Source organism: Paroedura picta, chromosome 5 (assembly GCF_049243985.1).
Source record: "Paroedura picta isolate Pp20150507F chromosome 5, Ppicta_v3.0, whole genome shotgun sequence".
Lineage (NCBI taxonomy): Eukaryota > Metazoa > Chordata > Lepidosauria > Squamata > Gekkonidae > Paroedura > Paroedura picta.
This window is the reverse complement of record NC_135373.1, coordinates 21,907,000-21,921,228: the sequence shown is the minus strand read 5'-3', so window position 1 is coordinate 21,921,228 and position 14,229 is coordinate 21,907,000. Positions and strand designations below refer to the sequence as shown.

Sequence of the window (14,229 nt, the reverse complement as noted above, 5' to 3'; positions counted from 1 at the left end):
TTATCATTGTGCCTCGGGATCTCCTTTTTTCTTCAGAATTCCAAAGGTACCTCTAGGCTGAAAAGCTCTGGATACTGTCCAAACTCCCCACTCCCCTCTTACAGGGTAGGCAAGAAACCCCCTTTCTCCAACATGGATGCTGCTTGGCCATAGCAATTTTGCACCAGTCAAGGGCCACGGAAGAGGCATCCATAGGCATTGAAAGGGTGGGTGAGATGTTTCCCCCCTCGAAGCCTAAGAAGCCCTCATGGTGAGAGGAAAGAACTTCATTAAGGGCATCTGGCTTACATACCTAATTTTCATTTTTTACCCACTGGGGGCTCCAAGCGAAGCCAAATAACACCTTATTGCAGACATGGTGATCTGGGTGGAAAGACATGGGGGAAGTGTCTAAGATGGCAGGGGAGAAATGTCTAAGAAAACCATCTTTCCTTCCCGCACCCCCCACCCCCTGCATACCCAAGAACGTCTTTGCAGAAGTTGTTTGCTAGCACTTCTGCTTTTTCTGGTTCCTGCCTATTTCTCTTGTTACAGCCTTCAACAAAATTCTCCCCCAACTTCATGTTGCAGAAAGCAAACGGCCAGTGACACAACTGGGGGCCCTCTCTGGCTGCAAGAGAAGTAAGTCTACTTGGAGGGTCTGTGGAGAAGGGGAGGGAGATTCTAGGGGCAGAAAGGGAAAGGAGCCAAACTGAAGAACATAAACATGAGAGAGGAGGAGAGAGAGAGAGAGAGAGAGAGAGAGAGAGAGACAGAGTAAGAGAGAGACACAGAGAGAGACAGAGAGAGACACAGAGAGAGATGCATATCCTTCCTGATGCTTTGGCCAATTAAGGAGCCATTCATCAACCTTCTGAATCTGATCTCTCTGCTGACCAGGTCTCGGAGTCTCTGTAACCAGGAGGTCAAACCAAGCCAGAATCTAAAGCATTTCTTACAAGAGATTCCCCCACCCCGAGATTTGAAAGTGAACCTGAACCAATTTAGCTGCCTTGAAGCTGAAGCAAACCTTCTAAACACAGACATTGCAGCTCATTCAAAAGGTGGTTTAGTATTCAGAAGACCCCGGCTGAGATGGCCCAGGCTAGGCAAAATTTGTTAAATTTTGGAAGCAAAGCGGGGATGGCCGTGGTTAGGGCTTGAATGAAATTCTTACATCAGAGAGCAGAAGCAGGCAATGGCAAAACATTGTCTTCTCTCTTGCATTGAAAAACCTCCAGGGGGGCATAAGTCAGATCTGACTTCCCAAGTCCACCATACAGAAGATCTGGAGATACTCTGGAGGACAGGAAGAAAGGGCTCTATCTCCACCAGCCTTTAAGGCCACCAGCCTCCACATGGTAGCTGGAGATCTCCCGCTATTACAACTGATCCTCAGGTGACAGAGATCGGCTCACCTGGAAAAAATGGTGACTTGGGAAGTTGGGCTCCAAGGTATTATATCCCAATGAAGTCCCTCCCCTCTCCAAACCCTGCCCTTTTCAGGCTCCACCCCCAAAACCTCCAGGTTTTCCCAGTCCAGAGCTGGCAACTCTTCACTGAATCCTTTCCAGAGAGGTGGTTCATACGGTGAACTTGAATATATATTTTTTTCTTGGTGTTGAGTTTAAAAAATTGTCTTCAGAAAAATGTGCATGTATCAGCCCAGAAATCAGGCTGCCTAGGCTGGTCAGCTCTAGCCGGGGCTATCCAGGGAGTTTAAACTAGTTTATATAGTAAACGATTATAAGGTACATTTTATTTTATCACATATATCTTGTAAATGCATTGTTTATGTTGTTGGTATTGTGTAAAGACCTATGGCATAATAATAATAATAATAATAATAATAATAATGATAATGATAATGATAATGATAATGATAATGATAATGATAATGATAATGATAATGATAATGATAATAATAATAGCAACAACTATTAAAGAATATCCTTTATGACAAGGATTAAAACCCAGCCTTGGCCCTATAATGTTGTTTGGCTTCAGTCCAGAAAATAAGTGCCCCAAATGGCACTTTCCAGATATCAGGACCGTGTGGGACTTAAAACAGTTCAGCAGAGTGTGCATTCTAGTGTGCATCCAGATTTTAGTACTCAGATGGTTTAATCTTCTCATTGTATTGACTGTCATGAGCTGCCCTGAGGCCTTGGAGAAAGGCATCATAAAAATCAGAAAGTAAAATAAAAAAGCGGCAGCGGCTCGGCGCGGTCGCCATTGACGCCGCGGGGGCGCCCAGCGATAACGTGCCTCCAAGGGTGTCATCAGGGCGCGCCGTCGCGTGGCTGGAGAGGGGCGGGGGCGCCCGGCTATATATAGGCCGGCCACATGCTCCAAGGCCCTCTTCGCGCCGGACGCCGCAGGAACAGTCACCCTCCCACCCTCCCGGTTTGGGTTCTTGTTAATTTTGTCGCAGCGCGGCCATTGGCAGGGAGGCCCATTTGCGTGCGGGGCTCCCTGAGGTGGGGGTCTCAGTAAAGAGACCAGCCAGTACCTGGGTGCGGCCTACCCAGCTGGGAGGCCAGGGGCCCGGGGTCCAAGCGGCAAGGGGGCACCAATGGAGGCGGACGCCCTTTGGGTCCCTTGCTGCCGCTTCCCAGGAGAATCCGGGGTGAAAGGCGTCCCATCCTCCCGGCTGGGAGTGGGGCGTGGAACCTTAGCCCCGGTTCTGTTATGGCAGCTGGACAGCTGACGGGGTCAGGCTCCCTCACCAGCATAGGGCCAACCCTCCGTTGGGGGTTGGGTGTTAATAAACGGCTGCGGCCAATTTATTCGCCAAACACGGAGTCGTGTCTTCGCTGGGTCAGTCGCCTCCTGAAAGTCAATACAAAATCTCTAGTCTGGAGATGAGCTATAATTCCCGGGGTTCCCCAGGTCCCACCTGGAGGCTGGCAACCCCAACAGGAAGTGAAAACGAATGGTGATGCGAGGGAAAGGGGTCTGCTCTGGTCTGCAGGCCTTCTTCCACCCCGGCCACCCCAAGGCGTTCCCAATACCTCGAGAGCTCTCTCTCTCTCTCTGATAAATAAACTCATCCACCACCTAATCTTTGTAAGGAATTGCCTGTGAGAGGGTCAGGATTCCCAGCTTCCCTTTCAAATTCTGAGGCCTTGCTTCTGTGACCCCTGCCATCTAGTGCCTGGCTTTCATGGGGACAATTTACTGCCTGGTGAACCCCAGGAGGACTAGTCGCTTGGCAGCTGCCAGCCTTCCCCTTCCTGGAGCTCCACATATCTGAGACAATGGGGGGTCTATGACCGGTTATGCACTGGAGGTTTCATGCCAGGCTGTAGGCTGGAGTTTTAGTTGTAGCAGGTTGTCCCATCTCTTCCTGCACCCACACGGGAGAGCATTTGGCCTGTCCACCCCTGATTTGTGATCCTGCACAGGAGCTGGGGCAGTGAAGTTCCCAGTGCATAAACGGTCTATGCAGTACAGAGAACCACTACCATCCTCCAAAGTTATATTTATTAAAAAGAAAATGTTTACAAGCACACTTTTAGCACAGCACCAGATTGAACAAGGGATTCCAAAAGAAATGGGTAAAAAGGAAGTTCCCTGACCCTCTCTCTGTACGTGCTTCCTTAGCTTAAAAATGTGCAGATTTCTACAGAGGGTTTCATTACCTTGAAGCTTCCTTCAGCTGTCCAGGCCACCACATGGCCAATGCCTGTCCTCCTCAGGCCTCAGTTAAGAGTTCTGCCTGCCCTGATAGACTCTGCACAAAAAAACCTCCACTTTGCTGAAAGTTTTTTTCCCAGGCCTGACCCAGTCAGGCTGGGACAGAGGCACTTCCTGGAGATTGTTCCTGGGTGTAGTCTGCACGGGGCTTTTTACCCAGTACCAGTTTGAATGAATCCCTTGTGTCTACACTGAATTGGTTTTGCATTTTGATTTTGCATTTTGCAACATCCATGATTGATCTGCAGTGACCCTACCTTTCCTCTGCGATATCCAGAAGTGTATATAAGCTTTGATATTTGAAAAACCGGCATCAGTAAATGTGCAGCTATCTGCTTTTTGTGAATTAACTCTGCCTCTTGCCTCATGCCTCCAATGCTGTAACAGAGCAGTCTTCCCTGATTGGCCAGGGCTTTAGTTCAAAGTCTTCCTGGATCCCGGTTGCAAGGCTTTCCTTAAAGCAACTGTGCTTCAGAAGCCCAACCTTCTCTCAACAGAGATTTGCCTCTTGGTTCCCCCCTGCTGTCTCCAGCCCTCTCCCCCCCCTTAACAAAGAAAAAAGAGGTTCCTGCTGTGCTTGGCTCCCCCCCCCTTCTGGGTTTCCCCGATCAAGTGCAGAACAATTTCTGTTTCCATTGGGGGGGGGGGGGGATAAAGGAAGCTCCAAGTTCAAGTCGGTCTGAATTCAGCAGGATCCACAATGGAAAAAAAAGTAAGTACAGAATCAGACCTGGAGACTATCCAGCCTAAAGTCCTCCAAATCTCTGTTAGCTGCTCAAAAGGTGGGGGGGGGGGCTTGACCATCCTCATTTCTGTAGCTGGATCTATTAGCATTTTTAAGAGGTAGCTGAAGTGAGCCTGAAAAGTCATTAACCGACTTCCTCCTCCCTGGCTGTTCACTGCCCAGAGGAGGGGGAAACCTCCGCAGATAAAAAATGAATTGCTTCACAGGTGAAAGTGAAAGTGAAAGTGAATGCTGAAACAAGAGTATGGTCTGTCAAATTCGCTTTTTCCCCCTGTCAGCTGCTAAGTGCCTGTGGATTGTCAAAAGCAGGGTGTCATGAGGCTTACATTCTCTTAGAAGTTGCCAACTTCCAGGTGGGGAGGACAGCCACCAATAGCCATGCTACAGAGATCACTTAACTTTGGAGAAATGTCAGCTTCAGAAGGCAGATGCTATAGGATCCCTCAGTTAACATTTGGAAGCCTAAGCTATGGAGACAGCCACTGGCCTTGCCCTATGGGGCGTTGCCGTTCTTCGACTTCTATACACGGCCTGGGTCCTGCCTATCTGCAGGACCGCTTGTCTGCTTATGCCTCCCGCAGGGCGCTTCGCTCTGTGGGTATGAATCTCCTGGTTGTCCCGGGCGCCCTGGATATCCACCTGGTCTCGACCAGGGCCAGGGCCTTTTTGGCCCTGGCCCCTGCCTGGTGGAATGAGCTCCCGGAAGAGCTGAGGGCCCTGACAGAGCTATCAAAGTTCTGCAGGACCTGTAAGATGGAGCTCTTCCACCAGGCTTTAGGTTGAGGCCAGGGGGGGGGAGGAATCCTGGGGCTAATTAATTTATCTATGAGTCCCGCCCTATGACATCTGACTGCCTATTTTCAATCATATGCCATTAATGGCATGATACGGGTGGCAGCGTGGGAACGGAGGAGTGCTTTGTGATTTATCCGCAGTCTGCTTTGTTTGGTTATTCATGGGCTTTGAGCATTATGTCTTAACTAGTAAATAAGCCCGCTGTCTCCTAAATACAGCGGGCGCTAGGGACCATGAGACCCTTCCCGGGCTGGTTGGCAGCGTTCCCACCGGGGCTCCCGCAGGTGAGGCTGGCCAGGTGGCGGCCTGGGAGGCTTCCTACCGTTGGTGGTGTCCGCGTTGATCTGAGAGTCGGAGGTGGGCTCGGGAGAGAGCGGGGTCGGGCAGGTAATTGACGGCGGTGGCGGGCAGGGGCAGGTGCCTGTTGCGGCGTCCGTGACCTCCGGCAGCTCTCTCACAATCGGCGCCGGGCGTGCAGCAGCTCTCGCGACGGGCTTTCCGGGCGGTCAGTGGCTCTTGGCAGGGCATGCAAGCCATGGGCGGGGCATCGTCGTCTTGCTGCTAGTGGCGGTAGGCGGGCATGGCCGCCGGCCGCCGCCTCTTGGGCCTGGCCATGAGTGGGGCATCTTCTCAGTGGCTGCAGAGGAAATGGGGGCAGCTGGGCGAAGCTGGACGAGGCTGGAGAGGGTAGGGTCGGGAGACAGTGGGGTCGGAAGACTCGATTGCGGCGGTGGCGCGGGGTGCGTGCATGGGTGGGCGGGGCTGGGTGTCTCTGACGGTGTCTGTGTCATCCGGGCACTGGTTCTATGGCCATCGGCGGGTGGTGGGCGGCGGCTCTCGCGGCGGGCTTTCTCTCCAGTCTGGCAGGGCGTGCAAGCCGTGGCCGTGGCACCGTCCTCTTGCTGCCTCTTGGGGCTGGCCGGGGCCGGCACGTCTTCTCAGCAGCCACAGCGCCTGTCTTCTCGTGTGGGGGGCCAAATGGCGGCAGCGACGTGAAGCCGGTTGAGTTTGGAGGGGGGTGGATCGCAAGGGAGCACCCGGCAGCGCACTATGCGCAGCTGCCAGGTGCTCACTGCCTGGCAGCCTGACGCGGCAGGAGGCGCTTCGCGCCTCCCAACGCATCAGGCTGCTGGCAAAGGAGCAAAGGAGCAACTGCGAGCCGCGCTGCCTCTTGGGGCTGGCCGGGGCTGGCACGTCTTCTCAGCAGCCACAGCACCTGTCTTCTCATGTGGGCGGCCAAATGGTGGCAGCGACGCGAAGCTGGCCGAGGTTGGAGGGGGGCGGATCGCAAGGGAGCACGGTGGCCTGACGGGGGCGGATCGCAAGGGAACACGGCGGCCCTGCCCGGCGGCCTGACGCGGCAGGAGGCACTTTGCGCCTCCCGACGCGTCAGGCCGCCAGCAAAGGAGCAACTGCGAAGTGGAGGGACCAATCGGCAGGCGCAAAGCACCTGCGGATTAGTCCCTTCGATAGTCTTTCCGGCGGAAGGGGCCAATTGGCACCCTTCCTCATCCCGGACACATCCCGCCTCCCAAGGGCTTACTCTTTTATTTAGTCCGCGGTGCCCGCGGCGCCGCGGGCTTGTGTTAAGATTGGGGGGAAGGGTGCTTTAGTGTTTTTATTGTATTCATTACTATAAAGGCTGTTTGCCTTATTTGTAAGCCGCCCCAAGCCGATTTGTCAAGAGGGGAGGGGTTTAAGTTTAATAAATAAATAAACAAATAAGTAAATAAAATACTTTTCACGGATCCAGATAGCAGCAAGAGCAACTGAGTCAGAGTAGGTGGTGGAAGGTGTCACCAAGTTGCAGCCAAATTCTGGCAACCCCATAGGGGTTTCAAGTCAAGAGATCGTCAGAGGTCGTATGCCATTGCCTGCCTCTATACAATGAGTCTAGATTTCCTTGGTGGCCCTGGTAACTAGTCCATACCCTGTACCATGATTAGGTGGCTACACCTTAAATAGAGAGGGCATCTCCAGCTTACTTTGCGTTAGCTAACTTAGCCACTGCCTACCTCGGTGGAGCTACCCATGAATACCTTGGTAGCCTTTCATCCAGATACTAACCAAGGCCAATCCTGCTTAGCTTCTGAGATCTGCTGAGGTCAACAGACTACCAGGTCAGGCTAGTCTATTAACTAGGGAGTCCGGTGTTCCCCATTCCTTAGGAGGGTAGGGGAAGGTAATGTACAGAAAAACTTCTCATTTTCCCCTAAGTGGCCCAACTGCACAAATTCAGTTGCTCTTATTCAGAACTAAAGGTAAAGGTAAAGGTATCCCCTGTGCAAGCACTGAATCATGTCTGACCCTTGGGGTGACACCCTCTAGCGTTTTCTTGGAAGACTCAATACGGGGTGGTTTGCCATTCCCTTCCCCAGTCATTACCGTTTTACCCCCCAGCAAGCAAGGTTCATCCGGACCTTTGTCATAGGGCCATTCCACACAGTTGGTAGAAATCCATAATCAACACTGAATATTCAATTGCTGGTATTGTAGTGTTCCACTGTCATTTCACACCTGGCCAAAACCTCAGTTTTTCTAGCAGGACTGTTTCTCCCAAGCATTCCTCACCTACTTCCGGTTTTTGCCTGGGAGCAATGAAAACGCAACAAACTTCCCTCGCCCCCTCCCACCTCGAGCCTGCCAATCAACCGGACAACCAATCAGCCTCGGCTAGCCACGCAAAGCCCGCCTCCCCCTCCTTTTTTAAAAAAACACCAAAGTAATCGTTGCAACGCAATTTCATTTGTTCACAGAGGCATTGGTTATCTGTCAAAGCTCCGTCTTCAATTTTTGATAGTTTCATAGCGCAAACCTATATTTAAAGACTGCTGTGCAAATCTTCCCAAATGGCAGCCCCTTCTCAGAAGCAAAGAGGTGATGCTTTGGGGCCAAAAGATTTGTCAATGATAGGGAACATTTAAATCTTGGAGAGTTGATTCCAACTGTGGTCTCTGCCCTTCCCTGACAGTTAACTTGTCTGGATCTGGCAACCTCACCCCCCCCATCCCCTTCCAGCAGCCGGGGGGGGGGTAATCTGTAGTTTCCAGTAATTCACAAACAAAAAACGAGGGGTGGTAATTTGTGCCCCCCAACGAAAAAGAACAAAAAATAAAATGTGACATACGTGCTCACGTATAGAACAAGGGGGCAGCCAGATAATTGAAAAGGTTCTGAAGAGACTTGTGATTATGCATTGCTACTCAGCATTCTCCAGTTTTAAAAAAACACCCGCCTCCCATCCCGGAATCCATAGAGGCGGGAGCAGGGGAGGGACATCGCCGTGGTGATATGAGTACTAATGACACCTCCTCACTGTAACTTGGTGGGTGATTACAACATCACTCGGGATTTTGACCAGTGGAATGCAGTTTTCCCGATTTCCCTGATTCTGCTACAAATCGGCAGATGGAGCAAAACTGACATTCGGCGGCGGGGGGGGGGGGGAGGCTGACGGTGTCGTCTGAAACCATGATTTTAAAGTGTCTGCATCTGGTAAGGATTTCGCTGAAATTCCTTTGTGCGAAATGGCCCATATTCTTCTACAACAAGAGTCCCCAATGTTGTGCCCCTGAGGAACCAGGGCACTCTCTGACACCATCCTTGGTGCTCAGGTTGACAACTATGAGCTGGGAAATTCCGGGATTCTTGAGGGGTGGAACTTGAGAGGACTGGGAGTGGGGGTGGGAAGAAGCTCAGCAGGGACATGGTGCCACAGAGTTCACTCTTCAAAGAAGCTTTTATTCAATTTGAGGAAGTGATTTGAAAAAATCCCAGTAAATTCCTAATCTGAATATGCTAACTACACATCTCCTCCGATGCCCCCTGTAGGATATTCCTTATATGCTGTTCATTCATGCACACTACAGATCTGGCATATTCCAACAGGCTCCGCCTTCTTTGGCAGCCATGTAATTGTCATGTCTGTCCCCCAGTCTCAGAATTCCAAAGGTTCTCACAGGCTCACCAAGCCTGGGGATTCTAGTGGTACAGGAACTAGAATCAGTGGTACTACTAGTTGTACTAGTACTCGAAGCTCTAAGGCAGGCTTTCTTAACCAGGATTTTATGAAACCCCGGCATTTCTTGGCAGCCCGGGAAGATCCTCCCAAATGGGTGGGAGTTAATTAATTTGAATGTATTTTATGGGATGATGTGACCATATATGGTCATGTCAACCCGCCCTCCATCAATGGCTAATGATAGGCCTGGAGGGGGTGGGCATGTACACAGCTATGCTCCCCAACCATATTCTGCATGCTCGCGCCATTTCTGGGATTTCTTGAAGCCTGAAGAGTTTTCAGGGGTTTCTCGACAGTAAAGAAAAGTTGAGAAAGGCGGCTCTAAGGAGCCCTATGGCTTGTGTATCCTCATCTCTTTATTGTCCCACTTTCCTTCTTCCTTAGCTACAGAGTGCCTCCCCCAGAAAGAAACTTATAAACGGATGCTGGGGAAGAGGCAGCACCAGCAGAGCATGTATTCCCCCTGGAAGGTGATGAATCCAGCCTCCTTCTTGGCTACTTTAAGAGTTCTGATCTTTGCTGTGCTTTGCAAAGGTAGGTGTCCTGCGTGGAAGTAACACAATGCTTGGAATACGCCTCTAGATCCAGAAAAGTTCAGCTCACTGCAACAATCCATCGTGGCAAAGGAAAGTTCTCACCTGGGTTTTCAGCATGGGTTTTCTACACCTCTCACCTGGGTTTTCTACACCTTTCCCCTAGTCAAAGTATTACATGACTGAGTTGCATCACATTCATTGATTTCTTACCCCTGTGAGCAGGAAACCTGTACGAGGGGTCAAACATGGTGCCATCACATCATGAGGCTGTTTGGCTGGATCATTTGCCAAGGTTTATTCATCTCCTCAAAGACCAGGAGCTTGGAACCCCCTTCAACATTTGGAGAAGATCTCTAGGTTGCATCTGTACACAGGTCCGCTTCTGGCCTCTAGCGTGGGCTCTCTCTCTCTCCTTCCTTCCTTCCTTCCTTCCTTCCTTCCTTCCTTCCTTCCTTCCTTCCTTCCTTCCTTCCTTCCTTCCTTCCTTCCTTCCTTCCTTCCGTGATTCATTTTCGTCCCTTCTTCTCCATCCAACCCCAATCCCTTTCTCTGCCCTTCTAGTTCCAGCTGCCTTCCTTTACTCTGCCTCTGAGCTTTCAAAGGCGTGGGTGCAGCGCTGCCTGTCCGCCCTCTAATGTCCAGCTGTTCAAGCCCCCGGGTAGCCAGAGTCCCACCCTCCTTTTGTTCGGCCATCAGGGCATGGGAAGTGCTGGTGTTCATCTGCCCATTACAGCTGGCCATTGCCATTGTGGGATGGTCCTTTCCATCCTCGGCCCATCCGTCCCTCTCCAGGTGGCAGGGGCCGGGTGCAAGGGTCTTCTGGCCTGCCACGCTAGCCCCAGCTCTTTTGATGCTGGAACCTTTTGGCAGCTCCCATGGCTTGGGAGGCAAGGCATCATTCTCCTGGTGGTATTGTCAGCTTGACCTGGCTGGTGCAACTTGTTCTAAGGCTCTCCACATGCCCCAGGTGAGTCTTAGATTGATGGAACTGTGTCTTTCTTATAACGTTGTTGTAAATGGTTCATCCTTCTTTCCCACTGCTAATGAGTTCACTAATATCTCTCCTCATGTCTGCTGTGCAATGGATTACTGTGTTTGTTCGCCTGCCATACTTGCGAATGTTCGACACTTCCTTATTGGATCCAGAACAGAAAGTGCCCATCTCCCCGTAGAGCTGGCATTACAATGTGATGAACAAATTCAGCATGGGGATCCCCTCTACCTAGATAATGATCCTGAAGAATTAAATGGTCTTACTCATTTGAAGAGACTTTAAACTCTTTCCTTGAATCTAAAACTGTACCAAGGCTTAGAGCAGCTTTGTCTGCCACAGGTTTGCATGAAGAGTACGTTTCTTACTACCAACTAATTAATCATTTTGGTTCTCTAGCCAGTCCTGTTTCCTTGCCAGTTTACATAACTATAATGTGGTTTGACAAGGAGTGCTGTTTGGAAAAACAAATTATGGTTCTTATTTATGGAATTACATCTGTCAAATGACAATGAAAAGTTTTTAAAATATCCCATTTGTAAAAAAAATCCTATAGATATGTATTTTATTGACGAAAAAGAAGTCATATCTCCAAGATAAATGAGATCAATTGTTTCATGCATTAAAACCAAACAATGGTAAAATCTTCTGGCAGGCTGTCTCTGGACATTACGATCCTAGAACTGATTGTACTAATTCTAACATTCCTCCTCGACTATGGATTGACCATTATGGTGCAGTATTTAATGTTCCTATAAATGATTCAATGAAAGCATGTCATACTGTTCCATATATCCCCAGTTCGGCTCCTATGAGCACCAACAGAATTGTTGAACTAATCATGGAACTAAAATTTGGTAAAGTTCCTGGGCCCGATGGACTCCCAGCAGAAATCCTGAAAAAAAGTATTCTGTGGTAGTCTCCTCCATTGGCCAATTTGTTTACCCCTATTGATCAATATGATACCTCCAGAATTCCAGAGAATAGCTAGAAGAGATAAGAATGCCTTCTTAAATGAACAGTGCAAACAAATAGAAGAAAACAATAGAATAGGGAGTGCCAGAGATCTCTTCAAGAAAATTGGAGATATGAAGAGAACGTTTCATGCAAAGATGGATAAAGGACCAAAATGGTAGGGACCTAACAGAAGCAGAAGAGATTAAGAAAAGGTGGCAAAATTATACAGAAGAACTGTACAAGAGCAAGCTTAACATCCCTGATAACCATGATGGGGTAGTCACTGACCAGGATCCAGACATCCTGGGATGTGAAGTCAAATGGGCCTTAGGAAGTCTGAGCAACAATTAAAGCTAGTGGAGGTGACAGCATTCCAGTTGAACTATTAAAAATCTTAAAAGATGATGCAGTAAAAGTGCTAGACTCAATAGGCCAGCAAATCTGGAAAACTCAACAGTGGCCACAGGATGGGAAAAGGTCAGTTTACATTCCAATCCCAAATATGGGCAATGCTAAAGAATGTTCAGACTATTATTAATATTATTATTATTTAATTTTTAGACCGCCCTTCTCCAAATAGGTTTCAGGGCGGTTTACAACATAAATAGCTAAAACACAATAAAATCCCCATAAAAATCCCAATTAACATCAACAAAAGTTACATATAACATATAAGCAGCGGTGGTCACAATTCTGATCTTAGTTACCTGACTTCCCCCAAGTTCAGCCTGGTGGGGAGAATAATATTCAGAAGAGGGTGGCACCAATACAATAGATATAACAATGATCTCGATGTTAGAGATCTCAATATTGGAGGGGATCCTCTGATGGATTTGTGAGAGAGCTGCCCTGGCCTCAACCATATGCCTGGCGGAAGAGCTCCGTCTTACAGGCCCTGCGGAAAGCTGGTAAATCCCGCAGGGCCCTTAGCTCTTCTGGGAGCTCATTCCACCAGGTTGGGACCAGGACTGAAAAGGCCCTGGCCCGGGTTGAGGCCAGGTGAACATCCCATGGGCCCGGGACAACCAGTAAATTCATACCCGCAGAGCGGAGTGCCCTGCGGGGGGCATAAGCAACCAAGCAGTCCCGCAGGTAGACGGGACACAGGCCGCATATAGCCTTAAAGGTCAATACCAATACCTTGAATCTGATTTAGAAACAGACTGGTAACCAGTGCAGATGACGAAACACCGGCTGAATGTGGGCCCTCAAAGGTGTTCTAGTGAGTGATCCAAGATCACTGCAGATGGGGACTGCAAAAAAGAAATTAAAAGTTGCTTGCTCCTGGGGAGGAAAGTTATGGCAAATCTAGACAGCAACCTAAAAAGCAGAGACATCACTCTGCCAACAAAAATGCATCTAATCAAGGCTATGGTCTTCCCAGTTGCAATGTATGGCTGTGAAAGTTGGACCATAAGGAAGGCCGAGCATCAAAGAACTGAGGCTTTTGAATTCTGGTGCTGAAGAAGACTCTTGCAAGTCACTTGAACTGCAAGGCGAACAAACCGGTCAGTCCTAGAGGAGATCAGCCCTGCTTGCTCCTTAGAAGGCCAGATCCTGAAGATGAAACTCAAATACTTTGGCCACCTCATGAGAAAGAAGGACTCCCTGGAGAAGAGCCTAATGCTGGGAGTGATTCAGGGCAAAAGAAGAAGGGGATGACAGAGAATGAGGTGGCTGGATGGAGTCACTGAAGCAGTCGGTGCGAACTTAAATGGACTCCAGGGAATGGTAGAGGTCAGGAAAACCTGGAGGATAATTGTCCATGGGGTCACGGTGGGTTGGACACAACTTCGCAAATAATTATCTAACTAATTGATCAATACGAGATTGTTCCCAATCCTTGGTTAAGCTCAATAATCATTCCAGTTTTCAAAAATCTTCTCAAAAATTTTCACCCAATTAGCCTTCTCTCAATAATCAGCAAACTGTATGCCAAACATTTAGAACGCCACCTGAATGATTATCTCTACTCTGATAACGTCATCAAACGAGAACGAATCATTTTTATCAAAGGAAAATTCACCACAGATCACTGTTTCCTTCTTGCTTCTTTGGCTGATAAACATATACATTCTGGCACCCACAAAAATTGTACGCAGCTTTTATTGATTTAAAAAGGGTGTTTGACTCTGTTCCAAGAGAGCTACTGTGTAACAAACTGGAGCTCTTGAGAGCCTTGCTTATTATTTCTCCTCAAGCAACTTCATGCCAAGTTAAATATTTTGGAAATGGCCATTTAACATCCAAGTTCCCATCTACTAAGGGTCTTAAACAAGGATGTGTTCTTGCCCCTCACCTTTTTAATTTATTTCTAAATGATTTGGCTCCAAATTTTGAATCTGTCAATGGACATCCACCTAAAGTAGGATCCCACTCAGTCCCCTTATTACTTTACACCGATGATACTACAATTCTTTCTTACACTAGAGTTGACCTTCTAAGATATTTAAACCTTTTTCATAAGTATTGTCAAAGTAATTCTCTAACCATAAATTACTTGGCA

At 48.9% G+C, this 14,229-nt stretch overlaps 1 protein-coding gene across 2 annotated transcripts in view; it reads left to right on the top strand.

The window, feature by feature from the left end:
• The first annotated feature begins 541 nt into the window (after positions 1–541).
• Positions 542–14,229, top strand: part of LOC143837280 (sialic acid-binding Ig-like lectin 13) — a 34,196-nt gene continuing 20,508 nt past the window's right edge. For both annotated transcript variants that reach the window (XM_077336911.1, XM_077336910.1), the window contains exons 1-2: positions 542–621; positions 9,624–9,773. In XM_077336911.1, coding sequence (XP_077193026.1) covers positions 9,662–9,773 — 112 coding nt within the window. In that variant the 5' untranslated portion in view covers positions 542–621; positions 9,624–9,661. The remainder of the gene's footprint in view (positions 622–9,623; positions 9,774–14,229) is intronic.